This window comes from Maniola jurtina, chromosome 14, assembly GCF_905333055.1.
Source record: "Maniola jurtina chromosome 14, ilManJurt1.1, whole genome shotgun sequence".
NCBI lineage: Eukaryota > Metazoa > Arthropoda > Insecta > Lepidoptera > Nymphalidae > Maniola > Maniola jurtina.
In genome coordinates this window covers 8,460,986-8,481,657 of record NC_060042.1, presented here as the reverse complement: position 1 = coordinate 8,481,657, position 20,672 = coordinate 8,460,986, and the positions used below count along the sequence as shown (strand labels likewise).

Here is a 20,672-nt window from a genome sequence, read left to right as displayed (position 1 = left end):
CGAAGTCCCATTCACATTTAAGATAACGATAAGTAGGGCCTAGGTAGGTACATATTTTAGCGATATTCATTATTCATAAAAGAAAATCTAGCTTCACATGTGTAGCTTAATTTGCCATATCAACGCCCGTTAACAAGCTTCAATATGACATTTAACAACGTGCATAGCATCGTCAATTACTGTCTATTCAGTTCACGTGCCAATAGTTATTTCACTTTAATGATTTCGAGTGTGGTATTCAATGTTTTTGTAGCAATCCTCATCAAGTTTTCCCTACGAATTAACTTACTTATAATAGATAAGAGAAGAGCTCCCCTTATGCCGAACATAAAGAGGCTCTTTGTCAGGTATTTTCTTAAGTTATCGGTTTACCTTTCGGTACTTCACAAGCTATATGTTTTCAAAATGTTACAAGTGTAAATAAAAAAATTATAACACCCCCGACAAGTGAAGGTTACAGTAACTAGAAAAGAGCTGATAACTTTCAAACGGCTGAACCGATTTTCTTGGATTATAGCTAAGAACACTCTCGATCAAGCCGCCTTTCAAACAAAAAAAAAACTAAATTAAAATCGGTTCATTAGTTTAGGAGCTACGATGCCACAGACAGATACACAGATACACACGTCAAACTTATAACACCCCTCTTTTTGGATCGGGGGTTAAAAAGATAGCCACGTGAAAGAAAATGAAAAAGAAAAACGAGAAAAAATTGAAATAATACTTAATTAAAACATTTTTCTTTTCGGTGCTATTAAATATCAGTTGAACCATCCGATCACTCATTTCGTTAATAATGTAAACTCAAGTGTTTCTATTAAGCTACAACCGATAAGATATTGAACCACGAATAAATAATTGCACCTCAATAGACCCTTATCTTTGATTCAGCGTCAGTATTTCTGGTACTATAAAAAGGCCTTAGCATAAAATAACCTTGAGGACTAATGTACAATCCATAAGAATAAAATAGAAACTCTACTATTATACTGTTTAATAAGTAAATACTTCCGGCTACATTCAGCGGTCCATAATATTGCAATTTGCATGCAGTCTCATTTGCCGGTTTGTAATTGCCGCATTAACTACACAACAACTGCCTATATATCTGTGTTGTGGACTTTAAATGTCAATTCTGCAAACACAGAGTTAATGAAAATCCTCAGTCCAATGGCGCGTAATTGACACGGGAACCTGCCTAAGGTGGAGAGCTCAAGTTAATAGAGGAACAAACATTATGCACCAAATAAAATCGTTACCACCTAATGATTTGGAAAACTATTTTTTGACCATTATAAACATTTGTATAGTAAACATAATTCTTTTATTTTCGTCATCTACATTAGGTACCGTAAAAATTGCGTTTATATCATAAATATATTATTGATAGTTTAGAAATGTACCTACTGATTGAGAAAAAAAAAAACGATTGGGGTCCTTCTTCAATCATTTACCTACAAGGAACACCTGTCACATTACCGAGGTAATTTCTAATTTGTGCAGACAATGTCATAAAATCGACCTATTTACCTTCAGATTGAACGCCGAAAACGGACATCCGGCTTACACTGACGCTTAACACCTTCCGGGTTCCGGGGATCGGGTATTAAACATCTATTACAAACCAGTAGGAATTGGACTAGAATCATCAAGGCCAAAGAAACTGTAGGCTATAAATGAATTTTGTGGTGTTCTCTTGATTAGCCGAAGTTCCTAACTTAGGGTGAATTAAAACTTAAGGCGTCCGATAGATCAGGATGGAAATGATTAGTATTATCCCTTTGCTTCGAAGAGCGGATATTTATGATGCTACCTCTAGTAACGTGGCATCACTCTGGCCTAGGTAACAAAGAGCTGGAACGACATTGTCCGGCATGGGTTTATTAGCTCGATGTACTATGGCGAGGTAACAAAGCGCCGTGTTATCGAGGCCATCTCGACTCCGTGTTTAGTAGTTAACTCTACACCAATCGGATACTTCGTCCAACTTTTTGTACGCAAGACGGATTGCCAGTAATCGGTTTGTACCCTTCTAATCAGCTCCGTCCACGTGGTAATAAATCAACGTTATTTAAATAACCCCACAAATTCGTGATATGAATGGCTTTACCTAAGTAGCGTCCTAAAATTCCTAAAGTAAGTAGAATCTGACTTTTATACAATTTGTTAGGTTAATTGAATTGAGTAAATCAGCATCAAATCTGTGGGCTAACACGGAAATTGTGAGTTACCACATAGTGATAATCGCGATAGTTGTAATTGGTTGAAAGCATTCTGTCGATCGTCAGTCGTCACACTATACCTATCTGTCTCATTAACCCCCGACCCAAAAAGAGGGGTGTTATAAGTTTGACGTGTGTATCTGTGTATCTGTGTATCTGTCTGTGGCATCGTAGCGCCTAAACGAATGAACCGATTTTAATTTAGTTTTTTTTTGTTTGAAAGGTGGCTTGATCGAGAGCGTTCTTAGCTATAATCTAAAAAAATTGGTTCAGCCGTTTAAGAGTTATCAGCTCTTTTCTAGTTTTCTTGTAGAAAAGAAGGTTAGATAACCGTTAGGTTCATAATATTATGTCAATAGACAAATGTCAAGCTGTCAAGATGGACGTTGCCTAAATACATATTTATTTATTTGAAAATGATGTTTTGGAAAACTCAGATACTTGGGATCGTCGGGGGTGTTATAAATTTTTAATTGACACTTGTTTTGGTATTAGGCCTACAGTTCTAGCACCTGCTCTAGCCGGATCTGCCCTTTGATCTGAGACCTTTGTTATTAGATAGGTAGGTTTAATTTATTTCTGTGAATAATAATACAAAAAATTATCTTTTGGATCAATCTGCAATCTTGAATCATGAAGTTTTTCATCAGCACACTGCTTGCTCCCTTGATTGAGTCCATTTAATATATCCCCCAGTCAAACCACAGCTTTTAGCAATAAACCAACTTTCCAATCACCAGCGCATATGCCGCAGTAATCATATGATTACCTCGGTGATTTACAGAATAGACTATTCGTATTTTATGCATAAAAGGGAAATGAAAGATATTATCGTCCACGCAACCCTTTGAACCCTTTCATTTATTATTCCCTTCACATTCGCAAATAGAGTAGGTACTTTACGCACGGCAACGCGGAGTGTTACACAAACAATAATACGTAGAAGATCTTCACTTGTATTTTCCCTATTGCGTAAGAACTACTTTCGACCCTTTGTTTTTCGTTAGCAGAGCTTAACGTTGGTACCGTTTATTAGGAAATGGGAAGTGTATGACACAAAGGGTCTTAAATTAAATTAACCGCCCCAATATTCCCTACAGAGAGGCTTTATCTTTTATCAAGGGAAAGGCTTACATCCGTCGTCGACGCCATTTTAGGTTCATATTGATCTAAAATATACTATGTAATTATAGCTATTACTCCTACCAAATCTAACATGGGTGTCCGGTTCTGAAATGGGTTATATTGTTTTGTTATCTATCTAGATTTACTATAAACATAGTACTCATCTACTGATTACAATAATTTAGCTCCAAAACTAACGATAGCTCGATTATAATCAAGTCTAATTTTCGACAATTCTAAGACTGTGCCTCCAAACCACATTGTGTTTTGTTTGCTTTAGTTTTCAGCACTGTTATTTCATTGTATGCAGGTATGAATATTATCCATATACCATCCTCAGTGCCTAGCATTGTAACAAATTATGATTTGTTTTGGTTGCGCCCGTCGCGTCGTTGTTATTCCCAAAGTTTCACCCTGATGTTGTGTTTATTGTATAAATTAAGAGTAGTTAGTTTTGCAACTTATTTGCAACCCGCTCGTTCATTTTCAAAATAAAAGTTCGCCAACTAAAGCATAAATAAGTAATGAATGAACGCGAACAATGTTTTGAACTTTGTCGTGTTTGTGTAATTTAATATTATATTCTGTTAATTTATTACTTCGTCCTTTTGTTTATTGAAATACTGCATTCTGATTTATTATGCCGACTTAGTTTTTATAAAGTTACTTTGCTGTAACATTCTCAGTTACAAAAAAATCCGCGATTTACACCACAGGCAAATTAGAAATCGTAATAAGCTCGCGACTCCTACGCTCCGCCTCAGGAAAGTCGGAAATTTATTTGTGAGAATGATTGTAGTACATATTTTATAATCAAATTACTTATACAGTCAATTTAAGACAATTTAAGATCTACACAAGTTTAAAAGATCTATTCAAAGTAAGCATTATACAATGGAAGATTATGTAAATGATAAAAAGCGTGGATTTAACTCACTCCAGCAATGCGTGGCATTACAATTATTTATACAATATGGCATAATATTATTGTAAACTAGAGGATGCCCGCGGCTTCGCCCGCGTGGATTTCGGTTTTTTAAAATCCCAAAGGAACTCTTTGATTTTCCGGAATAAAAAGTAGCCTTTGTCCTTCCTCGGGATGTATCCCATGTCTGTACCAAATTTCATTAAAATCAGTTCAGCGGTTGGGCCGTGAAAACGTAGGAGACAAACAGACAGACGGACACACTTTCGCATTTATTAGTAATTATCGCATAATATTAGTAAGTATGGATTAAACATTTGAAAAGAGCAACTACTTACTGAGTTTCTTGCTGGTTCGCCTCGGTAGGAATGGCATTCTGAACCAGTAAAAGTATAATATATAAGAAGTAGGTATATAATATATTCTTTTGACGATTCAAAACCATTTGCAAAAGTTTATATCAATAAAGAAATCTATCTATTCTATAATCCGCATATTGTATCAAAAAAATATGTTCTTGCTTACCTGCCAATTACAGCAAAGTTTCTTTTTTCTTGTGTAAGGCAAAAGTAATCTTTACTTATATTATTTTTTCTACAGGTAAACAACCATGTCATCGCCGTCCAAGAAACGTTACAAAAAACAAACGTGGTACATGCGATTTATGTACAAGAGATTGCCGATCATAAAAACTGTGCCCGAATACAATTCGGAAAAGGCTTTGGCGGATTTTATAGCGGGAATTACAGTAGGACTTACGGTCATACCACAGGCGTTGGCTTACGCGACTCTGGCTGGACTGGACCCACAGGTATAGAGAATGATCCTTAATTATTATCTAGGCTTACGATAGGAAATTATGCAGTCCGAATACATTTTCGATTGTATTAAGCTCAACGCGCTTGTTAATCTGTGCTATCTATCCGTTCTTATGATTCGAATTTCGAACACCGTTTGTCTACGTGATATTTGTTTATACCTGTTTTTAACCCCCGACCCAAAAAGAGGGGTGTTATAAGTTTGACGTGTGTATCTGTGTATCTGTCTGTGGCATCGTAGCTCCTAAACGAATGAACCGATTTTAATTTAGTTTTTTTTGTTTGAAAGGTGGCTTGATCGAGTGTTAGCTATAATCGAAGAAAATCGGTTCAGCCGTTTGAAAGTTATCAGCTCTTTTCTTGTTTTCTTATATAGGTTTTTGTGTCGGAAGTTTTTAAATTTTGAGTTATTCTAATGTCTGATTAAAATTCATGGCATTAACAGCAGGCACTCGGCCCTAAAACAGACTACTCTACATACCAGAGTTGTGACTTGTGATGTGCTTACTTAATATGTAAGCACATCTACATGCCAAGTATGTATATTATTATAGTAATGGTAACCTAAATAGCTTTTAAATGTTTTTTTCCCATAACTAGCTGATGCCCACGATTTTGTCCGCGTGGATTACGATTTTTAATCTCGTTGGAATTACTGTAAAATATCCTTTGTTGCGGAGTGGACTGTGGAGTGAAGTCTTTGATAACTGCCTAAACTCAGCTTTGTAGGATATGTCGGTCCAACTGGCAGGTATACTGAAAAACACGGATACGAAGGACCGCCCGCGCCATAGGTAGCTACTAAGTGAAGCTTTTTAACCGATTCCGAAAAAGGTGGAGGTCCTCAATTCGGCGCGTATTTTTTAAAGTTGTTATAAAGAAACACGACGTACCTACACGTACCTCGGCTCAGTTGGTGTGCTTTGCGTCTTATGGTTTACCTTATAAAGAGAACCTATACATACTGGCAAAATCAATCAAGTTTCTAGTAAAGTTTCTTTACCTATTAAGCAGGTACCTACCTACCTAATACCGAATCGAAAAATAGCGAAATTCCTACCGAAATTGAGATAGGAAAAGTTCTCGCTTTTGAAAAGTAACGCTTTTGGGAAGACAAAATCAGTAGGAACGTCAGCTCTCATTGTATTTGTGATTTCTTAGTATATGGTTTGATTGTAAATAAAACCACATCTCAAAACCCAAGGAAATGACTTGATTTCAATAAACCGTAAACATAGTAAAGGGGAATTTTCTTTTACTATACAGGATTTCCGTGCTTGTGTGTCAAGTCGTAAAACTTGAACCTTTAATCCACTTCGTTCGCCCTACTACTTTCTTTTCCCTAGGGTTTACAACCTATCAGGATGAAATTTCGCAGACAGATGTGCCTTGAAAATCGAAAACAGCAGTAAGTAAAAAATATTTACTGCCTTCCATCAAACAGATAAAAAAGGATTTCGCTCCGGAAAAATTATTACCCAAAGATCAGATAGATACGGGCAGAATAAAATGTAAAAAATCTAACTAAATATAAATAAGAATAGAAAACGAATAGTTTTAAAACCCAGCAAAAGTAAGGATGTGTACTTATACTTTTTTATTTAACTATCATTCATCATTACTAACTGCAAATTATGGAGTCGGTTTGCAGATAATTATTTTGTGTAGAGAAAACAAAGGTTGAAATTCAACTATAAATGAAAAAATAACTGTCTGAATTCATAATTACTCACTTTTTTACTAAGAAAGTTATGAGATCTATTCATACAAAAAGTTTTGTTGTCACTGAAGTCGATGAAGAGTATATTATGTAGGTACGCTTCGAAAAGTACGCGTCGAATTGAGAACCTCCTCCTTTATTTGAAATCGGTTTAAAATAAATAATTATGAAGGACCTAATATGATAACGTTCAATAAATTCAATAGGTGTAACCAGTAAACATGAGGCTACGAATAAACACTGCAATATCCACACTTGTTCAAACAGCAGAGCAAAAATTTGCGATTGTATTTAAATGGCCTCCACAAGCACCTGTTTTTAACAAAAACTGAGAAAATACAGGAAAAGCTAATATAAAATGTATATGAAAATAATTTAATGCAATCTACGAAAGCAATTTTGTGTTCCAAATTTTTTTCAGTGCAAGGATGCCAAAAAATAAAATAGGTATAAATGTGAAAGTACCTCTATGTGTCTCAAACCCTCAATAATTGGCTTGATGGCCTACGTATAGTTAGCGACAGGTTGACATAGCAATCGGAGTGGGGACGCTCTTCCACAACTCACCTTATACCCCGATTGCCATGTCGACCTGTCGCAAACTTATACCTATGCGTTGAAAAAAACGGTCAAGTGCGAGTCGGATTCGCATGCGAAGGATTCCATACCATCATACTAGCTATACGTATACACCTTTATGTAGAACTCTACAAATTAATAACTTTCTGCGCCATCTACCTATATGTGATTTAGTGAGTTAATTTTTTTTTGGGAACACATTTTTTTTGTGTGATATAACCACAAAATCACGGTTTTCTAGTTTTTTTCATTTACTTGTGCTATAAGACCTACCAACCTGCCAAACATGATTCTAGGGCAATGGGAAGTACCCTATAAGTATATAAGTTTTCTTGACAGACACGATAGACCACGGTGGTCTGTGCGATAGACAGACAAGAAAGTGATCCTGTAAGGGTTCCATTTTTCCTTTTGAGGTACGGAACCCTAAAAATGCAACAACATCGCACTAATAACTTCTAACGCCCAACTTATTAAACTTACTCTTGTTTGTTCCAGTATGGTCTATACTCATCTTTCATGGGATGTTTTGTCTACGCAATATTTGGTTCATGCAAAGACATCACGTTAGGCCCCACTGCGCTCTTGGCCCTCATGACGTATGAGCAAATACAGGGTCGAAACTTGGACTACGCCGTACTTCTGTGTTTCCTAACCGGGGTAGTTCAACTGGCTATGGGAATATTGCACTTGGGTAAGTTTGACTTGTATGAGATGTACCTACTCGTATCTAGATGTCGTATGTGACCCTGTGAAGTTAAGCGAATAACTTTAACTAGAAATTTCATATAGGTATTTTAATTGAAAGAGAAGAAGAAAGGAAATAAATGAAATAAAATTAGCAAATGTAATAAAAAAATAATGTGATTAAAGATTAACTTATTTTAGAACCCTGAACTATGAACATTAACGGGATCTACAGAAAAAAAATATTCGCCGAACTACTTATAGTACGAAAAATAAATTTTTTTTTGCGATATAACCACAAATTCCCGGTTTTCGGATTGTTCTCTTTACAATGTGCTTTGATATCAATCAATCAATCATTAATTTATTTGCTGGTACCTACATTGGTTACCTGCCAAATTCCATGATTCTAGATCAGCGGGAAGTACCCTATAGGTTTTGTTTCCCTTGACGGATGTTAACAGACAGACGACGAAGTGATCCTATATATACGGAACCCTAAGAAACGTCAGACTGAACAGAGCGCATATAAATATGGAGAAATTAATGTACTTTTTTCAACAGGGGTTCTAATAGATTTTATATCGGTACCAGTGACAGTTGGTTTCACGTCAGCAACGTCCGTTATAATTGCGGTGTCTCAACTCAAAGGTTTATTGGGACTCCAATTTAGATCCAAAGGGTTTATGGACAATGTGAAAAAGGTAATACATACTTCATCATTGATTTACATCATTGTTATCAATTATTCATACAACTAATATATAATATTATAAATGCGAAAGTGTGTCTGTCTGTCTGTTAGCTTTTCAAGGCCCAACAGTCTAACAGATTTTGATGATATTTGGTACATAATTAGCTTACACCCCGGGGAAGGACATAGGCTACTTTTTATCCCAGAAAATCAAAGAGTTTCCACGGGATTCTGGACCGGTTTGCGTATTTTTTTAATCGTTAAGGGAACTTTGCGACATAATAAATATGGATTCCAATTCCTCAATTGAGGATTGAGGAGATGGAATCCATATTTTGAGTTGGAGTTGATTGCTGCAGGCGATCTGACCAATCCACGCGAGCGAAGTTGCAGGCAACATCTAGTAGTACATAAGCGAATGTAATATCTAGAGGTATTCTCTTCCAGTTAACCTTTGGTAATGCGGGCAGGGTGTTAGAACTTAGAATGGTGCTAGATAATGTGAATGAATAGTGAGTGTATTTTGTTTCAGGTTTTTGTGAATATTCCCAATGCCAATGTAGCTGATAGTACTTTGGGCATTGCGTGTATAGTTATACTGCTTATAATGAGGGTAAGAATTTATTTACTAACTCTATTTTCACTTTTAATAAGTTTAATTGATTAAAATTGGATAGGAATAACTTGGATATTGTGATAAACAAACTGTTTTCAATGTTAATTTTTATATGATACCTACGTAAAACTGCATTTCATAGTATATACCTACCACACTTATCTCGTACGGGAAATTTAATTTTTATGGTTTTTTATCTTTCTTGTGTAATTTGTTTTTAAGATAATACGAGTGAGTACATGCATTCCATGCAGATATTTGCATTATAAACTAAAATTGGAATGTAAAAAAATTATTAATGTTACCCAAACCATACTGGTTGCACGAATACTGAATGGTCTATAGTACCTACTACTAAGTTACAGAGATAGTAGATACATACAGTATAATTTTTTAACTAGGACAATATTGGGAAATCCAATACCATAAAGACATGGGGAAGCTGTCTTCTTTTTTTGGGAAAACAATTTTGACATAGTTAATTTTAGAGTTAAGCGTGAGCAGTCCATAAAAAAAAATCTGACTAAAATGAGTCAATAGTTCAACTATGTATGATTTTTATGACATTGCATTATTTTCATGTATAAAAAACATTTACTTAAGACCAACTACTGCAGTTCAGATTTTTTCATCCGATACAATTAAATGACTCTTACTTGAAACTGAATTAAGCGAATTAACTTACTTAATAAACTATGTTTTTAATACTCATTGCATTAAAAAAATAGTCTATTAAGTAAAAAACTATATTTATTTTTATGCACAACTCCACGCTTGGGCAAATAATTAGCCAAGCCAAAATTGTTTTCACAAAAAAGGAGCTAATGGTTCCTAAAACAGTTTCCCTGAATCTCCTATTGTTTTAGATTTCCCCATACAGTCACAAGTATTTGTGACAGCAAAATACTAGTTAGGTACATAATATAATATGAAATATATTTAGTAATAATGTTACTGCTCTTCGGAACATGGTATCGTAATAATATATACGCAAGTTATTTATTAATTAATCGCCGGATCGCGTGCATAGCGTGATCATGTCCCGAGATAGTGTGTTTTGCTATAACATGTTTGGGTTCTTATATCCATATAAAACTGTAATAAAGTAATAAAGTTAATTTTACTGAACAATAATAATAATTTAATAGATTGGCATGACGTTATTTGTGATTGAACTGTTGGAATTTCAAAAATACCTAAATCCACTTAGATTAAGTTATTACCGGCATCATCTAGCTAGTATAAATACTGAATAGTGTATGAATAATTTGATAAAAGCAATTACCTATTAACATAATCAACATCAGTAAGTTTAAATAAAAATAAATAAATAATGGTTTATTCGCTGTAATGTGGGTACAAGTAGGTCTTAACATTTAAGTGGATCTGTGTGATTTCGAAATAACCGCCTTTTATTAAGATCATAATCATAAGTCATTAATCATACCTAGCTAATTTTAATCAATACATACTTATTAGTTATGTATAAAACATCGTGACTGACTGCCAGACAACCTAGAAAATTGGAATTTTGCATGTAGGTTCTGTCTATAACATAGATCCACATTAAGAAAGGATTTTGAAATATTCCGACGGTGTTCTTAAAAAAATCTTCAACCATGCCGACCAATGCGACGAACTCGGCGGGATAACAGCTGATGGTACTGATATCTAGCGAAAAGCAGCGGAACTACCACCACCTTAGTGTCCGCCTTGTGATGACCATTATACGAACCTCACTGGCTCGGTCAGATTGTTAACCTCCCCACCGCTAGGTGTCCTTGCTCTGTGCCGTGGTGTATTCATCTCGCGCTCGCGCTGTGGAGATTCGTTCCCATGTTCCCACGCAATGCCACTACCCCGGGCACCAGTTTCAAAAGCATACGGTATCACAATTCACACACAGTTATCATAAAGTTCGTTCCCCCAGAGCGAGGCCCTTCCATTGCACTGCGGCTGGGTTGACCTCTGCGATTATTCCTAATATGGATAACTCGGATTTGCGTAATTTTAGGCGGTGAGGTGGTGAGGTGAGGTGGTGAGGTTTTATTATAAAATTAGTTATATCAAATTCCACTAGGAAAGCGTTATATTGACAGTAGACTAACACAGTGTTGCCAACCCGAATTTTCGAAAATTGGTAGATTATATGCCAAATGTTGGTAGAAGTTGGTAGAATGTAAAATGCAAAATTGGTAGATCTACCACCTCAATTTAGAAGATTTTTTGAGATTAAAAATAATTCAAAGTGGTGATATTATGTCAAACTAATTAATAAAACCGCACGATTTGCAAGATAAATCAAAAACTATTATGCATAAAAATAAATAAAAATCTGTTTTAGAACGTACAGCTAGAGCCTTTTCATATGATACCCCACTTGGTATAGTTATTTTACTTTGAAAATTTAAAACTACTTACTAGATCTCCAAACCAATTTTCGGTGGAAGTTTGCATGGTAATGTACATTATATTTTTATTTTTAGTTTTATCATTCTCTCATTTTAGAAGTTACAGGGGACACACACACACAACACATTTTACCACTTTGGAAGTGTGTCTCGTGCAAACTATTCAGTTTAGAAAAAAAATGATTTAGAAACCTCAATATTATTTTTGAAGACTTATGCATAGATACCCCACCCCACACGTATGGGTTTGATGAAAAAAAATTTTTTTTCTATTTTTGTGTGAAAATCTTAATACGGTTCACAGAATACATGTACTTACCAAGTTGCACAGTATAGTTCTTATAGTTTCGAAAAAAAGTGGCTGTGACATACAGACGGACAGACAAACAGACATGACGAATCCATAAGGGTTCCGTTTTTTGCCATTTGACTACGGAACACTAAAAATAGGTAGTTTTTAGGTCTAGGTTGGTAGATAGGTAGACTGAAGTGAAAATTGGTAGATCTACCAAAAAGTTGGTAGATATGACATCACTGGACTAACATCCAATGTAAGAATTGTAATATGATAATAACACATGAATAACCGTTTTTTTCTTTGCAGAAAATAAAAGATGTGAACTTGTCGCAAAGTCGGAAAGGTCTAAAGAAAACCTTATGGTTATTATCAACGTCACGGAATGCGTTTATCGTAGTAATGTGCTCTTTGATAGCTTACGCGTGGGATTCTTATACAAAATCACCATTCAAGCTCACTGGTACTGTAAAGTAAGTTGGTGTTTTCTTCTTTTGTCTCTGACTTAAAAGGAGAAGGTTCTTTTCTCAGGGTTTGTTTCTGCTTTAATAATAATACTTAGTCCAGAGAATTTCTTTTAAGAAACCTTTTAATCCGAAAAAAATAGGTTATACAAGTTTACCTTTACTAACGTACCCACCAATATATTTTTTTAATGAGTAAGTATCGTATTAAATTGCAATAAAATTTCATTTAATTACTTGATATACAAATACGTACCTACATATTACATACGCTTACTAATTATGGAAGTAATACGTACCTACATGAGGCAATAATAATAGACCTATTGTTTCTATTTTAAAATAATAAGCCCGGTTAATTTAGACATGCAATATTACTGAAAATCCGCAAGAGCAAAAAAAATTGTACTTATGTTTAGAAAAACATTATAGATGAAATATGAAAAGTCCTCGTCGGCCCGACATTTGCACAAAAAAAAACTATTCAAGCTCAAAGTTCGCAAATATGGGTTTTTTGCGTGTTTCATCCAAATGGTTAGTTTTATCACAAAAGTAGATCACACTGAATATGTAGATCATGCAATTATCTATAAAAATTGTCTTTACTTTTTTTCTTCTAACAGTCACCGTTTCTGAGATAGGTATGACGATTAAAAAATTTGAAATAGTTGTGTCCTTCATAATATGCGTACGCCGCGTACATAGTAATAAAATATCGAAGTTTCACTCGCGTTGTGCATAAAAACGCACGTCAATCATTTATCGTTTGCTAGTATTTACAATCTCAAATCAGAATTCAATAAACCCAGTTTTACGGTCCACTGACAAAGGCTGATCATAATATTATTGAAATAACTTATAATTTTTTACTCCAATCTCGACTATGATCTTACCTATACTTTATCTGTAAAAGTTCTAATATATTATGACTTCTTCTGCTGGTCCATAGGTCTTATGTTAAGAACTTCAACAATCCGATGTAGTGCCAATATTTTGGAAAATTCCAGATTGTATTTATTACATGATTGCTGAGCTACGCATACATTAAAATCTCTTTTCATACTTTCTTTTTTAGTAGCTTTTTGTAGTGCCAGACCAGCACAATGCACTTCGCCAGTGTCGAGTAGCTCGAGGAAGGCACATTGGTCGGTAAAAATGTGCCAAGTTTCTGAGTACTGTTCTATAATAGAAGGCTTAACATATTTGTTAGTAAATCAAACTATGTATAATATTATTAAAATAAAACAATATACATTATGCACTCATTATTTATTTCAACTATTAGCAAGCTGAAGTGGCAGTGGGCAGGCCATGCCTGTCGTAGAGGCGATGGCCGTTGGAGCCGGAAGTCCTAGAGTGGAGACCGCGTTTTAGCAAACGTAGTGTAGGACGCCCTCCAGCACGATGGACCGACGATATAAATCGGCTGGCGGGAAGTGGCTGGATGAGGAAGGCTGAGGACCGGGTGTGGTTGCGCTCTTTAGGGAAGCCCTATGTCCAACAGTGGACGTCCGCAGGCTGATGATGATGATAATGATGATGACTCATTATTTTAGGGAAGGCCTCCCATCTTGGTCACTGCCGCCATTCGGCACACAGCTGGGCGACAGAAATGTGACATTTGTAGAGATGTGCTCCGACTTGGGATCCTCGATAGTTCTGGTGCCGATCATCGGAGTACTGGGCAATGTCGCCATCGCTAAGGCTTTTGGTACGTATATTATATCTGTACAAATGAAATCTTTGAATTGAAATTAATTTCAATTGAAAATTCAATTCCATCAAAAATATAACAGGTACCTATGTGAACAAAAATTTAAGTCTCGCAACGCTGTTACCCTAAAATGTTGTGAGATCTTATTTAAAACCAAGTCGTTTAATTTATTCAGTACCTAACTATATATGGGAGCATCACCAATAAAATTGTTACTTAATTAACTAATTCTGAAAAATCAGCACTTAAGTAACAATTAATCAGTAGGTACTGATTAATTCTACTACCTAGTAATATTTTATAAATTCTTATTTTTGTTCTACTTTATTATAGCAAGCGGGGAGTCTGTGGATGCAACCCAAGAGCTGATAACCCTTTCCTTGGCAAACATTCTGGGATCATTCGTCAGTGCCATGCCTATAACGGGTTCATTTTCACGCAGCGCTGTCAATCACGCGAGCGGCGTTGCCACACAACTGGGAAGCATTTTTACAGGTAAAGTATTTGATATTTTTATAGTATACTAGAGGATACCGCGACTTCGTCCTCGTGAATTCAGGTTTATAAAGATCCAGTGGGAACCGTTTGATTTTTCGGGATAAAAAGTTGCCTATGCTATATGGACGCAAGCTACCTGGGTACCAAATTTCAATCAAATCGGGTAAGCGGATGGGTTTTTAGGAATCCCGTGGAACTCGTAGATACTCCGGGATAAAAAGTAGTCTTATGTCCGACCCCAGAATATACGCTAACTCTGTACCTTTCGTCAGAATCGGTTAAACTATTGGGCCGTGCAAAGGTAGCAGACAGACACACTTTCGAATTCATGATATTAGTATGGATAAGTGCCACTTATGATTGAAAATGTTTCAGAAAAACTTCATATTGATACCCTATTTCCAATTAAGTATCTCACCATCTCAATCCATCACCTCCAGCCCACTACTAAGAACGGGTCTTCTCTCAGAATGAAAAGGGCCATAAATCCACCATGCTGGCATGGATTTGCAGACATCATACACTTTTAAAAACATTGTGAAACATTGTATAAAACTCTTAGGGATGTAAGTTTCCTCACAATATTTTCCTTCACAGTTCAAGCAAGTGATATTTATTAGCCGAAAAATATAATATAAATCCCGGACCCCCGAATCTTCTTCTTCTTCTTGTCCTTCATCCCACGCTATGTGGGGTTGGAACAACATAACAGCTTGCAAACACCTAATCATTTTTTTTAGAATTCTTTGTTGCACACACAAACATATACACAGACAGAATACACAGAAGAAACTATACATCAGGGTGCAGACGGCTTTAATGGTAAAGCAATCTCTTATAAGCAACCTTTGGCGAAAGAATTAAATGACCATCATGGGAAATTCACAAAAGGTCCCGTTTTCTTCATTTCAGGTATTTTAGTCCTGTTGTCTCTAAGTCTGCTCACGCCATACTTCTACTATATTCCGAAGGCATCGCTGGCCGCTGTCGTGATATGCGCGGTCATATTCATGATCGAGTATGAGGTGAGTAAAGGGTTTCATAAAAATTTTCGAATTGATTTGCATCGCACATTTTTGAAGATCTTTAAAAACCTAAATCCTAGACTAAGTAGCGGGTATCATCTTGTTTATAATATGAGTAGTGATAGTGTTGTCATTTTTGGGTTCCGTACCTCAAAAGGAAAAAAGACCCCTTATAGGATCACTTTGTTGTCTGTCGTATCTGTCAAGAAAACCTATACAGTACTTTCCGTTGACCTATGTTAAGAATCATGAAATCTGGCAGGTAGACAGGTCTTATAGCACAAGTAAAGAACCCGAAAACTGTGAATTTGTGGTTGCGTCACTAGAAAAATTACAATGTATTCACGAAAACATCAGTCATTAACAACATTACTCAGTCCGTCATTAAATTGTAATGTTCTGCATAAAGGTGTTAGGTATACTTTGTACGATGGTACGGAACCCTTCGTCGAGTCCGACTCACACTTGACCGGTTTTTTTGTGTATATAGTGTACAAGTATTAATTAAAATAACTTTGCAGGTTGTAAAACCGATGTGGCGCTCTCGCCGCGCAGACCTCGTGCCGGCGTTCGCTACGTTCGCGTTGTGCCTTATAGTTGGCGTGGAACTGGGCATAGTAGCCGGGGTCCTACTCAATGTTATACTGCTACTCTACCCCAGTGCGAGACCCCAAATGGAAGCTGAAATTATCACGGTAGGTTTTTTTACTATACAAAAATAATATGTAGTATGTAATTTTCCCAATAAATCTAAAAAAGCATGTACAATGTACACCCTGTTTAGAAAAATTGTATTACTAGGTCCGGATATTCTTCTTCTCCTGTTACGAACTACGTCGTTCGCTTGGGTATAGGTTTTTTAAAAATCCCGCAATAAAAAGCAGCCTATATCCATCTGCAGGCTACAAGCTATATCTCTGAGCCCATCAAAATTGGTTGAGCGGATGAGCCTGAAAACAGACAGACGGACACTTCCGCGTTTATAATGTTAGTAATTATGTATATAATTCTAATATAGTCAGTCAAAAATACGTTTTTTTTTACAGAATAACACAGGCTTCAGTTACCTGTTGATAACCGTGGGCAACAGCCTTTACTTCCCCGGCGTGGAGTACATCAGGCAGTATGTGACTCGCGCGGCTAAGAAGCAGGGAGGTTGCAGCATGCCAGTGGTCATCGACTGCAGATATGTGCTTGGTAAGTTCTTTGCATTGGGTGTCTTGTATGATTTCTTTAAGCAGAGGCTTAGAGTGGCTGGACTTACCTAGAAACGTAATGATTCTGTCCATTTTCTGTACAGATATTTCATGCAACTTCGCATATTCTAGTCGATTAATATAACTCGTCGAATCATAGTATCTATCCAAAATAATGATTGCTAATTCCTGGCTGATTTTATGAAAGTTTTTCTTGTGAGAATCGCAGCCGAAAACTAATAGTGTCACTCTTAATAATGTCGGAAATAATTGCAAGAATTTTCTCCAAGTTGGTTAGCATATTTAAAGGTCTCAAAAATTACAAAAAATTCAGCGGATAAGTATGGTCAGTTTTTTCTTTTTGTTACGTAGGTGCTGATTTTACCGCAGCGAAAGGCATTTGTGCGTTGTCGAACACATTGTCGTCCCGCGGTCAACCGCTCGTGCTACTATCGCCACGGACTAATGTAGCGTCCGTGTTCACTGGAGCCGGCTCCAGCGTGGTTGTGGTCATGACTGCCGCGGAATTGGACGCTACTTTACAAGGTCAGTTGTTATTGTACATTTTTTAGCTAAAAGACCAGCGAAAGGGAAATGTGTGTTATCAAACACACTGTCGCCCCGCGGTCAACCGCTCGTGCTACTATCGTCACGGACCACTGAACGTCCGTGTTCACTGGAGCCGGCTCCAACGTGGTTGTGGTCATGACTGCCGCGGAATTGGACGCTACTTTACAAGGTCAGTCTTTTTTTTTTGGGGTAAAAGAGCAGCGAAAGGTATATGTGTGTTATTAAACACATTGTCGTCCCGCAGTCAACCGCTCGTGCTACTATCGCCTCGGACCAATGTAGCGTCTGTGTTCACTGGAGCCGGCTCCAGCGTGGTGTTGTGGTCATGACTGCTGCGGAGTTGGATGCTACTTTACAAGCTCAGTTGTTTTAACTAAAGTTCCGTACCTCAAAAGGGAAAACGGAACCCTTATAGAATCACTTTGTTGTCTGTCTGTCTGTCCGTCCGTTCGTCGTGTCTGTCAAAAAAATCCTATAGGGTACTTCCCGTTGACCTAGAATCATGAAATTTGGCGGTAGGTAGGTAGGTCTTATAGCACAAGTACAGGAATAAATCTGAAAACCGTGAATTTGTGGTTACATGATTAAAAAAAATTAAAATGTGTTTCAATTTTCAAAGTAAGATAACTATACCAAGTAGGGTATCATATGATAGGGCTTTACCTGTATTCTAAAACAGATTTTTTTTAACATATACATGCTAGCTCTTGACTGCAATTTCACCTGGTTTATAAAATGGAATCGGGCTAACCTGGAAGGGGGTATGGCAATTTTTTCAAACCCATGCCCCATTGGTTTCTACATGGCATCGTACCGGAACGCTGAATCGCTTGGCAGTACGGCTTGCTTTGCCGGTAGGGTGGTAACTAGCCACGGCCGAAGCCTCCCACCAGACCAAAAATTCTTTCCTAATCTATCCTTAATTATTATTATAAATCACAGGTTACAATACAAAATTAATACTTCTTTTCAGAACTCACGGGCCAAATCGCTTTACCAGTGATAAACGGAGAGGGAAAGCGTGTAACGCCGCCACCGCCATACAAATCTCTAAGTCAATTCGACGATGACACCATAGAAGTTATCATAGCCGACGATCAAAACAGTGCACCTTTACTTACTACTCCGAATGGACGGCGAAAGAGTTTGACAAGGGAAGTGAATGATACGTGACGTCATTTTAAATAAGTTAGAATCTTAGTGTAGTAAATTATATTAATTATACTGCCAATCGAAGCTAAATCGGCTATTGTAATTAAGTTGCTCTAAATTTTGTATATCGGATAAAATCTTCGTCTGCTCTTACAAAATTTCATATAAGTACAATACAAAGTACAACAAGCTTATATTTTTTACTACTTAGTATCCTACTAATATTATAATTGCGAAAGTGTGTTCGTTTATTGGTTTGTCCTTCAATCACGCCGCAAAAAAGCTGATCAGTGTGATTTTTTGCATGAATATAGTCAAAGACCTGGAGAGTGATACAGACTTTATTATTATCTCGTAAAATCAAAAAGATCCCACGGGATTTTTAAAACCAAAATCCATGCGGTTGAAGACGCGTTGTTGTTAATATTTCTTTGTTTTCATCATACTACAGCGGAATAAACTTGTTGTTTCTTGTATTTCAAGTTTTGTAATAGAGCCGCAAAAAGATTAAGGGTAGATGGTTCTTTTTTAATTCCTTAATTTAAGGTGTTTTTCCTTTCGGAACATATCACGAAAGGCATCTACGCTTATTAAATTACCTTCTTTCGTAAGGCCTTCTTGTAAAACCATAACCATAGCCTCATCCGACAAGTTGGGATAGGGCGTCGTTACAGCCGCCAATCTGGCGAAGCATAGCAAATTGTGTAAATACCTCCCATTTCTCCGCACGCCACGTTACTAACCATTCCACCAATAAGTGGTGTACATCCACAGGTCTATAACAATCGAGGCAGTTAGGAGATAAGACTTTTAATTAAGAAACCAAATTTATTTAGTGGCATGTGTCCGGAAGGATAGACAGTTCGTTTCACCTTTTATACCAGTTACCTTTTATTACCAGTTGTTCTTGAGATAGTGTAAAAATAATGGGAAGGGCCGTATACAATCTTAGAGTGCCAATATTATTTGGCGGGAGAATACTTCGTACAAGACTTATATAAAGTGTTCCTTTTAATATTTGAAGTGTAATCAATATTTTTAAATTGCATGCTAGAAAGAGGCAGAACCTGCTACTTATCATCTTATACACTTTGGCAGATTATAAAAAATCAATGCCGTAAGTTTATAAAAATTTACTTTATTCCCATCATTTTATATACTTACCTTTTAACTATTGAAGTTCTACTTTCAACGGATTTGATAAAATATAACGTCTTACATAAAGACGTAAAGTATTTACTTTATAAACTCTGCTAAGAAGTCTCACATACTTAAATACTCTATTGCTCTCACAGAAATGGTCAAAAACTATGAGTTTCTTATGTAACACAGAAATATGATGAGGATAATTGTTTAATGTTTCAAAAGTCTAAAAAATCGGTTTTCTTGTTGAAGTGAAGACTTGTATAGGCGTGTTTTGCGGTTTTGGGATGAGTAAAAATTTCAAGGTTCCACCACCGACATGCTAGTGTTAACTGTACTTGTAGTGCCGATAGATGTAAAAACTAAACTAATACATTTACAAAACTGAACTAATTTATTTGTTATGAAATTTTAATTTTAAAAATTATATATTTTTTTTTTAAGTACACTGTTATGTTATAGTTTTAAGTTTTCAATTCAATCGACAGTCCTCCCTGACTGCCAATATTTTGTATTAATTTTGTTTAGGCATCGAGCAAAGCTCTGTCATTTATATTTTTTTTTAAGACAGTAATTTTGGTGGCATTCTAAATGACACCTTGTTTAGTAACAAAATACTTAATTAAGCTGAATAAAGAGTTGTTACTTTCAAATAAATAATGATGAATGGTTGTACTTGAATATTATGTAAATCATTCTATAGTATAAGAATATTATGATGCCAAAATGTACAATAATTGCGAATATAAGAAAGATTTCTGCCAGCACACTAAATGACAAACAGAAGTTACCATTTATTTACCTCTAAAGTCCTATTG

At 36.2% G+C, this 20,672-nt stretch overlaps 1 protein-coding gene and 1 pseudogene across 3 annotated transcripts in view; both read left to right on the top strand.

Annotated features, from left to right (window-relative positions):
• Window positions 1–19,652, top strand: part of LOC123871997 (sodium-independent sulfate anion transporter-like) — a 28,638-nt gene extending 8,986 nt beyond the window's left edge. The window contains exons 2-13 of one of the 3 annotated variants that reach the window (XM_045916100.1): window positions 4,873–5,083; window positions 7,888–8,083; window positions 8,641–8,780; window positions 9,303–9,383; window positions 12,402–12,565; window positions 14,113–14,267; window positions 14,604–14,765; window positions 15,681–15,793; window positions 16,315–16,488; window positions 16,840–16,990; window positions 17,362–17,535; window positions 18,533–19,652. In XM_045916100.1, coding sequence (XP_045772056.1) covers window positions 4,883–5,083; window positions 7,888–8,083; window positions 8,641–8,780; window positions 9,303–9,383; window positions 12,402–12,565; window positions 14,113–14,267; window positions 14,604–14,765; window positions 15,681–15,793; window positions 16,315–16,488; window positions 16,840–16,990; window positions 17,362–17,535; window positions 18,533–18,732 — 1,911 coding nt within the window. In that variant the 5' untranslated portion in view covers window positions 4,873–4,882 and the 3' untranslated portion in view covers window positions 18,733–19,652. The remainder of the gene's footprint in view (window positions 1–4,872; window positions 5,084–7,887; window positions 8,084–8,640; window positions 8,781–9,302; window positions 9,384–12,401; window positions 12,566–14,112; window positions 14,268–14,603; window positions 14,766–15,680; window positions 15,794–16,314; window positions 16,489–16,839; window positions 16,991–17,361; window positions 17,536–18,532) is intronic. The other 2 variants (XM_045916101.1, XM_045916102.1) reach the window with 2 other exon arrangements.
• Window positions 11,315–11,383, top strand: LOC123872227 (annotated as a pseudogene).
• Window positions 19,653–20,672: the final 1,020 nt, after the last annotated feature.